This window comes from Crocodylus porosus, unplaced genomic scaffold (genome assembly GCF_001723895.1).
Source record: "Crocodylus porosus isolate Cpor-Errol unplaced genomic scaffold, CroPor_comp1, whole genome shotgun sequence".
NCBI lineage: Eukaryota > Metazoa > Chordata > Crocodylia > Crocodylidae > Crocodylus > Crocodylus porosus.
The window spans coordinates 7741116-7761202 of record NW_017728940.1 but is presented as its reverse complement, the minus strand read 5'-3'; the positions used below and the strand labels follow the sequence as shown (position 1 = coordinate 7761202).

The following is a 20087-nucleotide window of genomic DNA, read 5'->3' as shown; positions in this document are numbered from 1 at the left end:
ATTTGCTTGTATTTAGATAACCACATAAATAATAAAATTAGTATTTGAGTATTTATAGTACTTTGTTTCCATACATGAAAAAACACTTTAAAAAGGAGGTCAGTATCATCATCCCCATTTTAACCTGGAGAAACTAAAACATGGGGAGGGAAGTGATTGATTTGTGGTCTCACACCCGGCCAGTGGCAAAGGAAAAAAAAAAAAGAATCCAGATGTCAGACTGTTGTAATTGTCTATAGTATGTAACAGTGGTCTTCAATCTTTTTTATGGTGAAGATCACGTTTTATAAGTAAAAGGCACCCTAGGATCTACCCCCCCCTCCCCCCAGCGTCCTGGACAAGCCGTCCAGGCTCTGACCCCACTTAGCCAGCTCAGCCCAGGCGGCAGGGGACATAACTCAGCTCAGTCGTGTACGTCCTACCACTCCCAATTGTGGAGCCTCTGACAGACTGAGATCAACTGTCAGAGGCTCCATGATCTACCAGTCGAATGAGATTGATTGGTTGGTGACCACTGGTATATAACATAAAATATATCTTACTTAAAGAAGTGTGGAAAGAAATAATAGTGAATGAAACAAAATCTGCTCACTTCACTCACTTTAAGTACTAATCTGCTTTGTGCTGAAGTTTACAGTGCCATTTTCAAAGATGAATGTTAAATCTGCAAATGCTGGAAAAATATAATCAGGGAATTTCTCAGAATGGTTTTTAGGTTGTTTTTTTTTTTTTTGTCTCTAACAGGAGTGTGACCAGGTGCACATAGATGATGTTGCTTCTGATGACAATGGACAAGACCTAAGGTGGTGGTCTGCTGAGGAAGGGTGTGGAATTAATGACAGGCTTAAAGCTGCTCTGGTTGGGATGGTCTGGTGGGCAGCTTCACAGCTAAGCATTTCAGCATGACTCTGGCAGGATCCACTTCTGGGCTCTGTCATTGTTTGGGACCTTAAAGTGGGTAAAGTGGTCAGTAACTTTCCTTTTGAGTGATGAGAGCAGTTAAAGTTTTTGAGATGATGGATATCTTCTCATATTATTATAATTATTTCATTAAGCTTTGTTTATGTGTTCAATATAATACAACTTTTAGAAAAAACAATGGTCCCAGCCTCCTAAATTGTGCCCTCTGAAAGCTTTGCAGAGGCCTTGACCAGATCCCATGTTAATACAAGTAAATTGATGAATTGTCTTGGAAGATGAACAAAATCTGGTTCCATACCTTTGTTGTCATTCTCATGTTTTATCACAAAGGTACAATCTCCTAATTCCAGTTTCATGCTTTTCCTGTATTGGGACAGCATAAGAAGATAAGATGGAAATAGTCATTCTGTAAAGCAGGGGTCATCAAACTATGGGCCATGGATCAGATCTGGACCATGAAGTGCTTGCATCCAGCCCATGGTGGCATGGAGGATTGGCAGCATGCATTTTTGGTCTGGTGTGTTCTTCCTCTCTGCACTGTATTGTGCTGCCAATTCATCTGCAGCACCCCTGCCCCCTCTCCGTCTCTTATAGCACCCACCACTCACTGTCATGACTAGATTTGGCCCTCTCCATGCTATTGGGGATGGAGATCAGTAAATCATGATAAAGGCAATGGCAGACAGTGGAGGCAGCACCAGGTGGCCTGGGTACAAAGGATGGGGGTAATGTGGAGAAGAGTGGGAGCCTATCACTCTAGAAAGTTGCCAACCCCTGCTATAAAGTGATGAATGCAGTTATACCCTTGTTTGGTATCTATGTTGTTTAGTCCTTTGAACTTCACTGTTGACAATCATAATGTAATGCACATTGAAAGGCATAATTTAAATGGGCTTTCATTCAAAATTAACACCTGGGGAAGAAAGACTACATTATGAATGTGCAGATATCTATGAAAGCATCTTAGTGGAAAATTAAACCAAAAAACAAGGTTAGGTTTCATTTAAAAAGTTGCAGGATTTATAATATCATGCTGAGCCTTGAATACTGTATTCAGTTCTCATTATATGTGACCTGACAGTAGAAATAGTACAAGCATTTTAAAGGGGAAATAAAAAAACACATTAACAGATTAGTTTGACTGTGGTACAGTACCTGTAGACCTTTGGTTAACTACTTAATGAATCATAAATACACAGGGGAAAGAACTATTTATAGTAAGTAGCACAAGTTCCGAAAACCAGGAGTATGGATTTATGACTCATAGAATCATAGAAATTTAACTTTGGAAGGGATCTCAGGAGGTCATCTAGTCCAACCCCCTGCTCAAAAGAGGACCATCCCCAACTAGATCATTCCAGCCAGGCTTTGTCAAGCCAAGCCTTCACAATCTCCAGTGATGGAGATTCCACCGCCTCTCTAAGTCAGCCATTCCAGTGCTTCACGACTTCCCTAGTGAGAAAGTTCTTCCTAATATCCAACCTAATCCCTCCTTGCTGCAATTTAGGACCATTGCTCCTTGTTCATTTGCATCTGAGAACAGTCTGGCTCTATCCTCTTTCAAACCACCCTTCAGGAAATTAAAGGCTGCTAATAAATCCCCTCTCAGACTTCTGTTCTGCAGACTAAATAAACCCAATTTCCTCAGACTTTTCTCAGAAGTCATGTGCCCCAGCCCCTGAACCATTTTTGTTGTTCTCCACTGGACTCTCTCCAGCTTGTCCACGTCCCTTCTATTGTGGGGGGTCCAAAACTGGACACAGTACTCCAGATGTGGCCTCACCAGTGCAGAATAGAGTGGAATAATTGCTTCCCTCAAGCTGCTGGCAACAAGAACACACTGCTGACTCATGGTTCTTATTGTCCACTTTAACCCTCAGGTCTTTTTCTGCAAAGCAGCTGCTTAGCTAGTCCATCCACAGGCCATGGGATTCTTCCATCCTAAGTGCAGGACTTTGCACTTGTCCTTGTTGAACCTCATGGGATTTCTTTTGGCCCAATCTTCCAGGTTGTCTAGGTCACTGTAAATCCTAGCCCTACCCTCCACTCTGTCTACTAAACCCCCTAGCTTGGTGTCATCTGCTAACTTGCTGAGGGTACAATCCATCCCATTCTCCAGATCATTAATAAAGATATTAAACAAAACCAGCCCCATGAGCAACCCTGAGGCAGTCCACTTGATACTGGCTGCTGGCTAAACATTGAGCCGTTGATTACTACCCATTGAGCCTGACAATCCACCCAGCTTTCTATCCATCTTACAGTGCATTCATCCAACCCACACTTCCTCAGCTTGTTGGCAAGAATTCCATGGGGGACCGTATCAAAAGCCTTGCTAAATTCAAGGTATTTTATGTCCACTGCTTTCCCCACATCCCCAGAGCCAATTATCTTATCAGAGGAGACAGTCAGGTTTGTCAGGCATGACTTGTCCGTGGTGAATCCATGGTGACTGTTCCTAATTCTCCTTCTCCAAGTGCTTAAATGGATTCTTTGAGGACCTACTGCATGACTTTTCCAGGGACTGAGGTGAGGCCAAATGGTCTGTAGCTCCCTGGGTCCTCCTGCCCTTTCTTAAAGATGGGCACTATATTTGCCCGTGCATGCCAGTTTCTGGTTGTCTGGGACCTCCCCTGATCGCCACAAGTTTTCAAAGACAATGGCCAGTGGCTCTACAGTTGCATCAGCCAGCACCCTCAGATGCATTGCATCTGGCCCCACATACTTTTACACATCCAGCTTTTTTAAATGGTCCCTAACCTGTTCTTTGACCACTGAGGGCTACTCACCTTCTCCCCAAACTGTGCTGCCCGGTGCAGTAGTCTAGGAGCAGACCTTGCATGTGAAGACTGAGTAAAAAAAGGCATCAAGTACTTCAGCCTTTTCTTCATCATCTGTTCGCTAGGTTGCTTCCCCCATTCAGTAAGGGACCCACACTTTCTCTGATCTTCCTTTTGTTGCTAACATACTTGTAGAAACCCTTCTTATTGCCCTTCATGTCCCTTGCTAGTTGTGCCTCCAATTGCACTTTGACCTTCCTGACTTCATCCCTGCATGCCCTAGTAATACTCTTATTTATACTCCTCCCAAGTTGTCTGTCCAAGCTTCCACTTACTGTAAGCTTCCTTTTTGTGTTTAAGCTCACAGAGGAGTTCTCTGTCAAGCCAAGCTGGTTGCTTGCCACATTTGCTATTCCTCCTGTACTTTGGGGTGGTTTGTTCATGCGCCATCAGTAAGTTTTCTTTAAAATACAGCCAGCTCTCCTGGACTCCTTTTCCCCTCAAACTGCCCTCCTAGGGGATCCTGCCTATCAGTTCCATGAGGGAATCAAAGTCTGCTTTTCTGAAGTCCGGGGTCCTTACACTGCTGGTCTCCTTTATTCTTTTTGTTGGGATCCTGAACTCAGTCATCTCATGGTCACTGCTGCCCAACTTGCCATCCACTTCTGTATCCCCCACCAATTCTTTCCTGTTTGTGAAGAGTAGGTGAAGAAGAATGTGGCCCCAAGCTGATCTCTCCAACACTTGCCCCATGAAGTTGTCTCCAATACTCTCCAAAAACTTCCTGGATTGCCTGTGCACTGCTGTATTGCCCTCCCAGCAGATGTCAGTGACTGAAGTCCCCCATAACAACCAGGGCCCGTGATCTGGAAATTTGTTAGTTGTCTGAAGAAAGTCTCATCTACTTCATCCTCCTGGTCACCACAACATCACCCTTGTTTCTCTCCCTTCTAAACTTAACAGAGAGACTCTTAACAGGCCTATCTCCAGTTTCATACTGGAGCTCTGAGCAATCATACAGCTCTTTTACATACAGTGCAACTCCTCCTCTTCCTCTTCTCCCCTGCCTGTCCTTCCTGAACAGTTTGTGCCCATCCATGACAGTGCTTCAGTCACGTGAGCTATCCCACCAAGTCTCTGTTATGCCAAGCACATCATAGTGCCATGACTGTACAAGGACTTCCAATTCTTCCTACTACAGTAAGCCCCGGCTTAATGCTGTTTCACTTAGTGCTATTTTGCTATAATGCTAATTTTAAATTGATACCTGATTTCACTTAGCAAGTTTTGTTATAATGCTCACGGTCGCGATCTTGGGTCATTAAAAACCATTGCAGTCGCCATCTTGGGTCATCAAATACTATCGGTTTCACTTAATTCTTATTTCATTTAATGCTCAGTTTTTCAGGAACTGATTAAGAGCACTAAGTGGGGATTGCCTGTAGTTTCCCAGGCTCTGTGCATTTGTGTATGGGCACCTGAGGTAACTAGTTGATTGCCCTGATTTCTCAGGAAGTATGAGAGCCCCTCCTGCTTGCTCTTCCTCCAGGTCTCCCACTTCCCCTCTTACCTTGGGGCTTTGTTCTCCATCCCCTGGTGAACCTAATTTAAAGCCCTCCTCACTAGGTTAATGAGCCTGTCTGCAGAGGCACTCTTCCCGCTCTTCTTCAGGTGGATCTCGTCTCTTCCTAGCAAGCCTTCTTGGAACAACATCCCATGGTCGAAGAAGCCGAATCCCTGCTAGCGACCGCCGGCACAGCTGTGCATTGATCTGCAGGATGCATCTGTTCCTGCCAGGGCCTTCCCCTCGACCGGAAGGATTGAGGAGAACACGATCTATGTCCCTATCCGCTTCACTCTTGCACCCAGAACTCTGTAGTCACTCTTGATCTGCTCAGGGTCACCCCGGCAGTATTATTGGTGCCCCCCTATCATGGGGTAGTAGTCAGAGGGCCGGACAAGTCTCGGTAATCCTTCTGTGACATCTTGGATCTGAGCCTCCAGGCCAGCAGCAGATCTCCTGGGACAACAGGTCAGGCCAGCAGGTGGAGCTCTATGCCCTCTGTAGAAGGGTGTCTATAACCACCGCCACCCATTGCTTCCTCTTCATGGAAGTGGTCTTGATCCTCCCCACCTTGGGGATTCCTGGCCTGGCCTCTTCCACCAATGGAATATGCTCCTCCTCCTCTGTTGCTTACCTTCCATATCTGATCTCCAAGCAACCCACTGCACATGGGGATGACAACTTCTTGCTTCCAGAAGATACAAGCTTCCACCTTCCTGGGACCACACATGCTCCAAGCCCTTCCTGTTCTAGCACCACCTCAGGCAGTCCTTCCTCCACAGTCCTAGAGGTTTTCTCCAGCATGGAATCGATGAAGTCCTCATGGTGGAGGATGCTTCAAAGCCTTGCTACCTTCTCTTGTAGCTTTCTTACCTTCTCCCTGAGGGACGTCACCAGAAGGCACCACTCACGCTGCAGGCACTCCCCCACCTGGCTGACACTGGAATCTACAAGCTTCAGTCTGCACAGCACAAAACCAGGACCTGGGTGGAAGCCTCAGTGGTGTGTGGTCCTGCCTGGACAAACACCTCACCAGTGGAAGCAGAGGAAGAGCTGGAAGGTAGCAGCGGCTCTGGTATTGCAAAATCCTGCAGTCTTGCCTCTGGGTCTTCTAATTTGCAGCCTCGCACTTCATGCTTCTCTTTCCAAGCAGGCCTTCCCTAGCAAACTCCTCAGTAGCTCCTGTGTAGCTGGCCTGTTTGCTGTTCCGCAGTAAAATGAACAATTTACTGTGGGGTAAAATGTGCAGGTTTACTGCATGTAAGCTGCTCTGTGGAATGTCCCCGTGTGCCCATTCGTACTGTGTAGGAGGTAGAAGCTAAATTGCAGAAGCTTGCCCTCATATAAATCCTTCATTTACTTTGGGTGACTGCTGGCCTAATCCACCAGTTGATGGAAGAGAAACAGCAAAGTAAATATAAGTTATGAAAATGGGGAACTTGGATTAAAAGAAATGGACTGTGGGTGAATTGTTGGGTGACAGGCAGCAAGATCTTAGAGAGAATCATCAAACGTAGCTTGTGAGAACCTGCAGGAAGCTGCAGTTTTTGTGTACTACTTAATTCAGCGCCTCCCCCCCCCCAACGCACACAATGATTAGGGGTGTCTATAGGGCTAAATCAGACTGAGTCTTAGATATCCAGCTTCAGCATTATTAGGTTCTAAAAACATATTTGTTAGTTTAAACAACCTTATTAGGACTTTGTAGGTTAGAAAATAAATATCTCAAAACCCCAAACATCAGCATAAAAAACAAGTGTGTGTGTGTGTGTGTGTAAAGATTTCAGTAAAATAGTGTCATCTCCTGCCTTGCACTGGGAGATGGTGCTGGTAATGCTGCACATACTCCTGCTGCCCTTGCTCAACGAAAGTTTGAGAAATGAGTGTTCAGAGGAGGAAAAGTCCAGTTAGAGGATGTGCAAATGTCCAATATAACTTCTTTAAAATGGGAGGGGAAATTGCTTGCGTGAGCCTGTAGCTAAACAAGTTAGCCAGATCATCTTAATACTAACCCTAAAACAGAGTTAAAGTTGTAGCAGTGTTGCATCCCTATAGAACCATGCATATAAGAGTCGCATCTCACAGCTTGTATTTAAAGCTATCCTTTGCTATTGATAAACTCATTGGGTCTGATCTAGAAAGGATGAGACATGAAGAGAGTGATGATACTTAATTATTGTAAGTGGTTGAAAGGGAATGTAATGCTACACATGTATAGGAGGTATAATTAGATAATGACAGAAAGTTTACTTGTGGTGGAGAGGTGGAATAATTAAAATGTTCTCTTGCTATTTCACCTGCAAGAGAAGTATATTGTAGGTGAACTGACTGAAGTACATTACTTGACTGAAGTGTATTGCCAGGAAGCGCGCACGATCTCTATCTCCAAAGATGGCATGTGATGAAGTAGGCTGTCATCTACAAAAGCTCATGTTTCTTTGAACCAGTTATTCTCTAAGGTGTCACTCTGGCCTACTTTTCTGCCTGTCGTCAATAATGTAAGACTAGTTGCGCTAAGGAAATTCCTGCCTGTTGCACAGGGAAAACTTGATCAGTTATGAACAGAGTATGAAACTAGAACATCCCCAGTTAGGTGGCTTTAAAGCCAGCCTGTCACTACAGCATGCATAACAGGTTTGTTTTTCTGATGTAGCAACTACAGTTTCTCCACGGATGGGTTCACTGGCTCAGCAAGCAGTACAAATAACAGCTCGTCAATGAGTGTCCAAGGTGGAGAGGACTGGATGAGAAAGCTGGCTTTCCGCTATCGCAGAGTGAGAGAAATCTATAACAAATACAAGGGCAATGTGGGAGGTGAGTACAGAGACTGCACACATGCACAGAAGGCCTAAAAAATTTAAATCACTAATTGATTTAAATAACTAAGCAAAAGCCTCAGTCTAAATAATCAAATGTGTAATCAAGTTTTTCATTTGTACATCAGTATTTTCTGAAAAAAAGTTGTGTTCTCGTTTGATACAGCTTTTATTTTAGATTTGACAAATCTTTTTCCTGTCAGAGAGGGTACATTGTAACAGTATACATGTATTACATCAGTTATATAGTTTAATATTTTCAGGTTCTTACTAATTTTCTTACTAATTTTCAGTGTTAGATATTGGTGAATTATATAAATTCCTTTTTATGAGGCAGCTATCTCTTTTGCCCATTATCTTAATCAAGCAGCTGCATCAGGATTGTAACTGGAATTTAATTAAGCACATGAAACAGCATATAAAATAAAAAATTAAACTATAAAATAAAATAAAATGATCCTAAATATTTGAGTACATAAACTTTTTGTCAACATTTTTCACTCCTCCAAATGATGCCTTGAATAAAGGAATTAAATGTAGTCAGTGAACTGAGCTGATACTTACAAGCTAGCCTGAGGCAAGGATTTTTGTGGAAGATGTCTTTTAGTGGACCAGATGCATGGTTGACGTTGCCAAATGAAGTGGGTCAAGCTGTGGCAGGGTGTGTTGTTGCCCAGCTGATCTACTTTATTGGGCAAAACATGTCACCTATTGTCCTGCTTTGGGCAGAGGTCCAATGCACGACCAGTCAATATGTTCCTCTTGCCCAGAATGTCCCAACATCCCGTACTGCCCCATGCCTCCTTGTTGGGGCCCTTGATCCCTCACTGACCTGTGCCTCACATGGAAGCATACATGGCTCCACAAAGCATTACAGAACTTGGGGAGTCCTACACCTCCATGCCTCACACATCAACCCACATATGCCTTTGCATGAAGCATGGGTTGATGTGGCTCCTGGCATGGAGGTGTAGGAGAGCACACACACAGCATCACACAGAGGTCCTGACATGGAGGCTTGGAGCACTAGGAATTTCCCAGGTCCTGTACCACCCCATACCTCTTTGCCTGGGACATGGAGGCAAGCATGGGTCAGCACAGGATCCAACACAGAGGCATGAGACTCTGGGGATTCCCTGGTTCCTACTGACTTGCCCCTTGCAGCAATCCATGCCTCTGAGTGAAGGATGGGTCAGTGTGGAGTCCGGCACAGGTCCCAATGCATGGGCACTGGACATTCCCCAGGTCCTGTGCCTCAACACAAAGATCTTCATGGGCTTTCCCTGCTTAGAGAAAGACATCCCTGGAGATCCCAGGGTGGGTGGGTGTCTGTAGGCAGGGAACACCTTGAGATTCCCTACAGTGCACCTTTAAGCAAGGAAAGCTGGACAGGTGTTCCTGAAGCTTGAAGGGGCCCAATCCTGTGTGGGAATTTTTGGGGTACAGACGATCCAGGCCCCCTTGAGTGCCTAGAGCTCCCATCCAGGGCAGCTCTGGGCAGCTCTCTGTCTCCTGCTGCAGAGCAAACAGACCTCTGCCTCAATAAAGCAGAACTATTTAACACTGCCTTTTGTCACATCGTTGATTTGTCTGTTTGCTTACCATTTGTGCCAGCATAAAAATGTTTATGACAGCACAAATGAGACATCAGGCAATGTTTGTTCCTACCCTTAGGGTGTGTCTACACAAGACGCTACTGCACAGTGGTGACTGCGCATTTATGTAGTACTTGTAAATGCTGTCATGGTGTGGTGAAGTTTCAGTATTTCAAACATGTCTACGCGATGTCAGGTGAAAATCAGTCTTCGCATGAAGTCTCATAGTGGGCTGAAGTCCAGTACTGCCTTCCAGGTTACTGAAGAGTTTGTAAATGACATGTACTCAAGCGCTGTATCTTCTAATGTTTTTAAAATGGCCACTTTTTAAATTCATTTTTCTCATTTTTCATACTTTTTGTGATTCTTGAATTGTGTGCAAAGCTACACACTGTAAGTTTCATATGATATACAGTAAGTGGGTATCCAGTAAATGCAAGTACCTTAAAATGTGCATAAACCATCTTTTCCTTAGATGATTAGTAAATAGATTGTTTTTAAAACAACACTATTTCAGTAGTGCAGGCAAGCTGTTGTAGCCATGATGGTCCAGGAAATTTGTGCAAGGCAAAGATTTTTGTGGGTGATATTTTTTACTGGACAAACTGTATGTTTGGAATAGGCATAGACAAAATTTTTAAACCACTTGAAACATAAATTTATGGGAGTAACCTTAAATTTGTATGTTCTTGCACAGCGTGACATAGAAAGGTTAAAAAATAAATTTACTAATCAGTTGATTCAGATTACTTAGTTTTATCCCTATAGAATCATAGAAAATTTGGGTTGGAAAGGACCTCAGGAGGTCATCTAGTCCAGCGGTTCTCAACCTTTTTTGTACCAGGACCCATTTTTAAAGATCAATGGCCAGTCCTGACCCACTGCCCCCTGGCCCTGCTGGTCCCCTTCACTCCTAAGCCACAGTCCCCTGCCGCCACCCCCAGCCATGCCTCTCACTCCCAACCTGCAGCCCCCTGCCCCCCTCCAGCCCTGTCAGAGGGAGACCCCAGCTGCCTTCATCCCACTTGGGCTGGAGTGTGGTACCTGCAGTGGCTCCAGCTCATGTGGGCAGCAGTGGAGCAAGTCCTGCCCCAGCACAGCCTGAAGGGAGGAGGGGAGGCCAGTGGCACCTTCCCTGCCCCACACTGGGGCTCCTGGCCCATGCCAGGCAGCCTGGTCACAGCCCCACCCACCCCTCAAGCAGCGTCTTCCAGCTGCTCCACCCCTGCGAGTACAGACAGTGGCCCTGGTGCCGCTGGCCCACTCACACATCTCCCTACCACCCCTGAAGGACTGCCCCTCCATCCCCTTCCTCCAGTAGAGAGGCAAGTGCCTTCTCCCCACCCCCCTGCCTTGATGCAGTCTCAGTGCCCGGCCACCTTCTCCCAGTGCCAGCAGGCATCACCCCACACACCCATCCCCCCCCAATGGACAGACCCCAAACCCTGGACCTCCAGCCCCCACTCCTCATACGCTTAGCTGCATCCAGCTGCTGGGACTGCTCCCACAACCCTGCCTGGCTGCATGCCGGCCTTGTGGATGTGTTTGTGGGTGTGTGTGCACGTACAACTGCATGTAGTGCCTGCTACATCCAGTTGTCCCAAGCAGCGCCTTGCAGGTTGGAATGTCGCCAGCCTGCAGTGAGAAACCCTTGCTTTCCTGTGTTTTCTGGGACTTGCTTATGACCCTTTCAAATACTCTTGTGACCCACTTTTGGGTTACAACCTATGGGTTGAGAAACACTGATTTAGTCAACCCATCTGCTCAAAGCAGGACCATCCCCAACTGGTTCATTACAGCCAGGGCTTTGTTGATCTGGGCCTTAAAAACCTCCAGGGATGGAAATTCCACCACCTCTCTGGGTAACCTGTTCCAGTGCTTCACCACCCTCCTAGTGAGAGTTTTTCCTAATAACCAACCTAAACTTCTCTTGCTGCAAGGAAAGTTTATGGTGTTTACAGTCATTATCTTCTAAGAAGTATGTTGCATACTGTTTCATTCTGACAATAAGGCCTTGCACCTTTTTGGTGTACTGTTTACATTTGGCATGTTTTTCTTTTTTTCTGTGAAATTACAGGAACTTGAAAATATTCCCAAATAAGTCTTTTTAGGACCTGCTGCCAGGGCAGTTTTTCTTCAGCTCTCTGAAGCATGTTGTCCCTTTGTACCATAGTGTCCTGCTTCTGAAGCCAGTGTTGCTCCTTTCTGGTTGTGCTTTCTATCTGTACCTCTTAATTGTTTGTCCAGGCTGAATAAGTTAGCATTGTGCTTCCCCCTTCCTTCTGTGTGTGCCTGTGTTTGTGGTTTTGTTTTTATCAGGCCCATCTTCCCCTCCCTGCAGAGTAAAAGGACCTCCCCTCTCACCCCCTCCTCCTCTCCCAACTGTTACCCAGATTATAGGTAACCTTGGGAGTAGGCTCTTGAGAGAAGAGGCAGACATAGGTCAGCAGATGAACCTTTTATTTGCTTGTACATTAAAATGTGAAAACAAACATTTATCTAAAGTCTATCTGGCTACCCATAAAATCACACTATAGATTCTTACCTATATCAGCTGGGGAGATTCGAGAGGTGGGAGGAGGATGGCACACAGATTGCCAGCAGGTCTTCTTGAAATTGCTGAGTTCTCCACATTTCCTTCCAGCCTATGCCCAGTATTTCTAGATGTCTAGTAAATGATCTCTGATAGGTTTTATTTCAGTTTCTTTGTTACACTGAAACTTTGGGAACTGGATTGAATCAAATCCTTCGTGGACTTGGAAGGTGTCAATTTGTTGGGATGTATATCATTAGGAAAGAGGAAGGGTTTCTTATCTCCTTTTCTTCCCCATTGTGGAATGCTGTTCCTGTTTTTTACCTTAGTGTTTGGTCTTTTCTGAGGCTGCTTTTGTTTTTACAAATTATCTAAGCATTTTAAGAAAAATATATCTATTGTAGTAAAATAGCATCAATCACTCCTACTAGTATTTTTAAGATAAAGCTATGATATACACTGATAATCCAGTGTATATGGGTTAATTAATGTGTGGTCTTCCTTTGTCTTCTTTCAGGCCTTGTACTTTGTGTAATTGTGCTTGATAGGTTCTTTTACTTGCTGACCAAGTTAATTGTCATATCTGCCAAGGTTCACACTGTGGTCACTCAGACTTCAGGCCTTCTGCTTAATAATACTTCTGCAGTTCAGTGTTGGCCCCTTAAAAAGCGCCAAGATTGGTAACACCACACATACCTGCCGTACTAGGTAGCTCCCCCACTTTTTGTAGCCTCTCCTCTCTCCTACAACTTTCTGACAACAAGGTGGTAACCATGGACGCAGTCGCCCAGCTAGTCCACTCTCCCTCTTCTAAACAGAAGGGAGAGCCCAGTGCTCACCCTCCCTGCTTCCACCCACTTTGCTCCAAGCTGCTTTGTAAGGGCAAGAGCCCCAGCAGCTTCTAGCAAAGGGGCAGAAAACGGCATTGGGGATGATAAATGGAGGAACACAAGTCACTCCCTAGCTAGTTTTCCCCCAGTGGGGCCATGATGCCCCCAAAACCGAGTGAAGGCCAAGTTTCATAAGCTCAGGAGGCTGGTTGCCAAAGCCCTGAGAAACCATGATTGGATAAGAGGGGAGTCCACAATGAGTGGTCGCTCCTTAAGGACGTGATCCTTGAAATACAAGGGAAGTCCATCCCAGCATGTAGGAAAGGTAACAAAAGGACTGGGCGACCCCCATGGCTAAATAGGGGACTCTTGGACCTCCTATATCTGAAAAGAGAAGCCTGTAAGGGATGGAACTCAGGTAACATCACCAAGGAGGAGTATTCAGCACCGTACCTGTAGGGAGCAAACTAGGAAAGCCAAGGCTGAAACTGAACTCAAACTGGCTTATGGGAATCAAGGACAAGAAAAAGTCCTTCTTCAGATACATGGGTAGTCAGAAGAAAAACAAGGGCAACATTGGACCCTTGCTAGACCAAATAGGGCAGCTGACAACCAGCACCCAGGAAAAAGCTAATCTCCTTAACGATTACTTTGCATTGGTCTTCCACCAGCCCATGGGGACCACCCTGCCAAACAAGATGCAGAATTGCCAGGGTAGGAGCAAACATACGCCCATCATTGGCGAAGATCTCACAAGGGGACACCTTGAGAGGCTAGACATCCACAAATCAGCTGGCGTGGATGGGAGTGCACCTAAGAGTGCTAAAGGAATTGGCTCACATCATAGCGTATCCAATGGTGAGGATATTTGAGAACTCGTGGCGTTTGGGAGAGATTCCTGAAGATTCCAAGAGGGCCAATGTGGTGCTTATCTTCAAGAAAGGGAGGAAGGAAGATCCAGGGAGCTACAGGCCAATCAGTTTGTCTTCAATTCTTGGTAAGATATTGGAAAAATCATCAAAGAAACTATCAACAACAAGCTAACAGAATGCAGTGTTCTGAAAGATAGCCAACATGGCTTCATTGTGGGTAAGTCTTGCCTGACCAACCTCATTTCCTTCCATGACCAGGTGATGCATCACCTGGGCAAAGGAGAAGAGGTTGATATAATTTATTTGGACTTCAAAAAAGCCTTTGACTAGGTCTCCCATGAAGTCCTCATGGTAAAACTGGGGAACTGCAGCAACCTTACAGTCTGATGACTGGGGAACTGGCTCCCTGGTCGGACCCAGAGAGTGATAGTCGATGGAACCATGTCACCATGGTGCATGGTGACCAGTGTCATCCCACAGGGCTCTGTACTTGGACCAGTACTCTTTAATATTATATTTATAAACAAACTGGATTCAGGTATCAGAAGCAGACTGGATAAATTCGCTGATGACACCAAATTATGGGGAAGTGTGGTCACACTGGAGGATAGGCTGGTGATTCAAGCCAACCTAGACAGGCTTGCAAGCTGGGCAGATCAAAACATGATGTCATTCAACAAAGAGAAATGCAAGGTGCTCAGGGGAAAAAAATCCACATCATACTTATAGGCTCGGCAGTGCCTATAGGACTCATTAACACCATGACCAAAAGAGACTTGGGGGTCATGATTGACCACGAGATGAACATGAGCCACCAATACGATGCTGCAGCTGGCAAAGCCACCAAAACCTTGGCTTGCATCTATTGATACATCTCAAGCAAGACCCAGGAAGTCATCCTCCCTCTTTACTTGGCCTTGGTGAGGGTACAGATGGAGTACTGCATCCAATTCTAGGCACCACACTTTAAAAAGGATGTTGAGAATCTTGAGAGAGTCCACAGGGGAGCCACGTGCATGATTACAAGTCAAAATAGCAGGCCTTATGAGGAGAGGCTGAGAGACATGGGACTCTTCAGTCTGGAGAAGTGAAGTCTCAGGGGGGACTTGGTGGCAGCCTATAAATATATAAGGAGTGTGCATCAGGAACTGGGAGAATGTCTGTTCATCAGGATGCCCCAAGGGAAGACAAGGTATAACGGTCACAAACTCTGGGAAGACCGTTTTAGGCTGGACATAAGAAAAAACTTCTTTACTGTCTGAATTCCCAGAATCTGGCAAGCACCTACTCTGGACACTTTTAAGACACACTTGGATGCCTATCTTGCTGGGATCATTTGACCCCAGCTGACTTCCTGCCCCTTGGGCAGGGGGTTGGACCCAATGATCTTGCGAGGTCCCTTCCAGCCCTGATGTCTATGAAATCCATGAAAGGCAGAGGCAAGAGCCAGGACTCCTCAGCTGTCTCCTGTAAATGGTGTGGGAAGAGCAAACAGCCTGCAAAGGCCAAAGCAGTGCCATCTGCTGTGGCCAGGTGCACCTCATCAGCTGACACCCTGACCACTCAGCCTACTGCAAGCTCTGCAAAGGGGTCCTTTTTGGTCCCCATTCAGGGGATCATGTTTTAAAATATATAGTAGAGGAAAACAGGTTCTTCCAATGCTGAGTACCATTGCATCTCCACCAGGAGTCCCCCATAGGCCAACAGAAGAAAGCACCATGTGCTGCTGCTGTAGGGGTGGGGGTACCAATAGTATTGGCACCTGCAGCCCCAGCACCCAGATCCTCCACCCCAAGTACACAGGACCCTACGCTGCACCACAGCAACCAGCAGGGTCCCAAAGCAAAGGGGTAGAGGGCAGGAGGGGGAAGTGAGATGGTCACTACTGCCCCCACTACCACTGCTCCCTAGTCCAACCCTCGACCCCTTCATCCAGCCCATTCCAAAGCCAAGTGGGTGCTGATTTCTACAGGGTGGCAAGCAGCCACCCATGCCAAGCTGAAAGCTGATTCAAATTGATTTATCTGATTCAAATAACTATTTTAGGCCCCTTTTAATGAATCCTGGCTTTAATATTTCCCTTAAATATATAGTTTCTTATTCATGCTCCTTTTATACAAACCGATTCCTATTGTGTACCTTAGAACAGTGGAAAACAAATCATTTTGTACTTCATAACATGTATTTTCATAAACTTGAACTTTTTGAGACAAACAGACAGACAGTACAGCAGTTCAAGCTGTGGCATGAAGCTCTGTGGCTTGTGTGGTACAGAGAAGGCCTGGACCATAACAGCAGAGATTGATAAAAGTTAGCATCAGTTTGCTTTGCCCAAACTCAATATATGTTGGTATGGCTACAAACTAGAATAGAAGGAATTTCTGGAAGTAAGGGTTGAGATGAACTTGGCACAGAGTGTTGGATAGTTCAGAGCATTAAAGTTACATGTCATCAGTCTGCAGTATCCATCTGTTTCTTTCAGTACAGTTACCTGCACCTTAAAGTGAGGATGGCAGATAAGTAGTATTATCCCCTGTGTTATGATGAAGAACTTTGATACAGAGAGGTACAGGACTTGTCAAAGTTTTACAGTCAATTCATGTTAGAGCTGGATAAAAAAACCCAGGCATAAGCTCTTATTGCAGAGCTGTAGCCAAATGTTTTATATGATCATTATGTATATACATGGGAGATTGTACGTACGGAGGTGACAGCTGCTGTTAGAATCCTGTGTTCACTTCTGGATTGCACACTTCCAGAAGAATGTCAATAAGTAAGAACAGGCTCAGAGAAATATTAAAGTTTGGAAAACATGCTTTTGAATACCTGTTGTTTCTCTGTCTGTTTTACTTTAAAAAAAAAAAAAAAATAAAGCTAAGGAATGACTGTATTGTAGTCAACAAATACCTACCAAGGGAATAGGAATTTGATAATAGAGCTTTTCAGTTGGCAGTCAAAGGTGTAATACAGCGATCAGCAACCCCCAACACGTGTGCCAGAGCAGGACATGAGGTCATTTTGCTTGGCACACCACAGCCAGCCTGGGCTCTGAGCAGCTGCTGCCAGCCATGGAGCGTGGGCTGCTTGCAGGAGGTGGTGGGGAAGCTGCAAGCCCTGTTCTGAGCAGCCCAGGCTCCATAGCAGGCAGCAGCTGCCCAGAGCCCAGGCTGGCTATATCAAGCAGCCAGGAGGCTGCAGCCAGTGCACTGGGGTCCAGAGCCCTGTCCTGGCACTGTGGCTGGTGGTGGCTGCATGCGCACTTCAGGGCATGTGGCGGAGAAGGGGCTGGGGCAGCACAACCTCAGCCTCCCTTTCTGTTCACCTGGAGGCATGCATATACCTGCTGCCAGCAACTAGAATTGGGCCCCTTGTGGCCCCCCCCCCCCCCAACCCCGCAGTCTGCCTCTGGCACACCAAGTCAAGGTGTGGTTTGAGGTTGGGGTTTTTCAGGCACTCCAGGCAAAAATGTTGCCAACCCCTGTTGTAATAAGTTCCAGCAGCTCAAAGCTAAAGTTAGATTAAGGCAAGCTTGAGAAAAAATGGACAGATTTTCACATTTGTTGGGTGAAAACAAGTGAGAGGTCATTCTCAGCCTTGCCTCTGCTCTGGGATTTCCACAGGCTTTCAGCAGGTAGGATTAATTTTGGGACATTATCTGGGCAGTTTGTATTACATTTTATTTTATTTTAATATTTTTGCCTGTCTCTTTCATTTGTCTGGCTTCTTTTTTAAGCCACTCTGAACCTCTTTTGGGGAGGGTGGCATAACATTCTAATTAATAACTAACTGAAGTATTTTTAACCATGGATACTGCAGACTGATGGCATCCAACTTTTAATGTTCCTAACTAGCCAACAGTCTGTGCCAATTCATCTCAACCCTTACTTCCAGAAACTCCTCCTATTCTAATCTGTAGCCATACCAACATGTATTAACCACTGAAACAACTGATCAAGACCTGGATTACACATCACTGGCCATTTTTAGATTTTAGACATGGTGCACTTCAGCCAGTGAAGTATTATGGGCTGTGTTAAGTAGATCAAACTAGATCATTGTGGCATCCTGGGGTGTTCTGAGATCCTTTAAGGGTGCCATGGTGTGCTGCCCAATATTAGCACTGGTCAGTGTGCAAATACATACATATGATTCACAAGATAAACACAAAGATTTCAAATAGGAATCCACAGTGTCCAAAACATTCTGATCTGTTGTGGTCTGACGTCTTTGCAACAGAAGAATTACTTTATTATTTTTTCACAGCCAAGAAGTGGATGAAAGGTAAGACCTGGCATTTTCAAGGATGGATTTGAGTCTAACAAGGAGTGCTTTGATCAAATGGTTCCTTCTGCCTTGTAATCTTTGAAATCTTAACTTCTAGTCTATTCCTCTCCTGTTGAGTTCTTTGGAACAAAATGCAACATATTTCATGGTCTTTACTTCAAGATATGATTTTAAACTGGTATATATCACAAAATACATACAGCATTTTTTGTTAACTCTTTCCTTAGGGTTCAGGGAGAAAATCCAAGTTTTGGAGCCTTGTCTCCAGTGTATGTGGAAGCTGAACTATAGGTGATATCCTTCTAATGCCATTCTCAGGTTGTAAATAACCTTCGAAAACATCTTTCAATTAAGCATTCAGGAAAGCGTTACTGATCTCTTTAGTGAAGATAGTCTTGTCATTGGACACTGGCTCTAGTTGAGGAAAAATATGTTTCTGATGACATTTTCTTCTGTCTACTTGCATTTCTTATAGGCCTTCTCAGCCCACAAAAGAGGGATGCCTTACAGAGACTAAGGACTGACATAGAAGTGTTAACAGATTCCTGGTTGGGAACTGCATTAAAGTCCCTACTTCTCATACAGTCCAGGTATGTTTGGGTTGGGGGTAGAGAGAGTGTGTGGCTTTAATAGTAATTTTCCACAGTCAGTTTTCCAGTCCCTTCTGCAACTTTGGAAAAGTGTTGAAGCTTTTCATAAGGACAGAATGTTGTTTCTTAGCAGCAGCTCAGGAGAATGCAGAAGATGAATACACTCATCTTTTCATTTCTACCTGCTCATTTTTGCATCCCACACAAAAGCAAAGCAAAGGGCTTAATGAACACCAGCCCTGCAGAACTAACTGCTGGTTATAGTGGCCACATATAAAAGCTGGTTAGAAATTTTCCATTCAAAACTGCCATCTTATTTGCCCCTCCAGAAATGAAAATTTTCTTCAGCAGTCTCCATTTGCCAGAAAACTCTGATTCTTCTATCAGAAGAATTAAAAAAAAAAAAACAGCTTCCCAGAAGGTGCAGTTGACAAGAACCCTTCACATGAGCTGATGAGGCTGAGCACTCCAGCCTGTGACCTGTCATAATCCCAGTTGTAACTGCTAGTGAGGCAGAAAGCCAGAGCACTCAGCATTCCTGTCCTCACTCTCCCAGAAAGAGGAGCCAGAGACTTGGAGGTGAGGAATAGGTTGGATAAAAGCAGCACACTGGCAGCTAGGCTTGGAGGACTATGCAGGCAGGGAGAAAGTAGAAAAATAAATAGTCCTGTTTTAACACCCAGTTAGAAAACTCATTTCTATAAATCTACTTCTGCACCATGCACAGATTTCTACTACATGCTTAATTACCAAAAAGATTTTGGAGGATATCCACTGAGATATCCCTATTGCTTCTCATGTTCTATTTTTGTCCCATCTTCAGAAACCTGGTAATAACATAAAACCCACTTTTGGCCATGGTGAGCTGGGCACAGCTCCTGCTGGTATCAGTTACAGTCACTCCAAATGTTGGTCAAAAAGGTTAATTCAAAACTGAAATAGTGTTCCCACCCAGAAAGCCAAATGAGCCGTTTCAGCCCCTGCAGAATAGGGGATCCCACCTTCAAGTTCTGCATGTTACTGAGTCAATTTGAGGCTGATTCTGTAGCCTCATGTCAGCAATTTGGAACAAAAGATGTACTGAAAGGCAAAAACCAAGGCTACTTTACAAGGCATTAAATATAGTTTTAAAGGTTAGAAATGCACAAAAATAATAAAGATAAGAAGAGAGAGGAAGGTCAAAAAAGAGGGAAGTCAAATCAAGACTGCAGCTTTTTCTTAATTACAGCCAGAGAGAAACTAAACCAAGGCTGCTTGCAGATGTTAATGCCCCCCCCACTTTTTTTTTTTTTTTTTATGATT

At 44.8% G+C, this 20087-nt stretch overlaps 1 protein-coding gene across 5 annotated transcripts in view; it reads left to right on the top strand.

The window, feature by feature from the left end:
* The window catches only part of EYA3 (EYA transcriptional coactivator and phosphatase 3), a 119892-nt gene that overhangs the window by 91519 nt on the left and 8286 nt on the right, over positions 1–20087 (top strand). For all 5 annotated transcript variants that reach the window (XM_019548050.1, XM_019548052.1, XM_019548048.1 and 2 more), the window contains 3 exons: positions 745–803; positions 7919–8079; positions 18671–18785. In XM_019548050.1, the coding sequence (XP_019403595.1) occupies positions 745–803; positions 7919–8079; positions 18671–18785 (335 nt within the window). The remainder of the gene's footprint in view (positions 1–744; positions 804–7918; positions 8080–18670; positions 18786–20087) is intronic.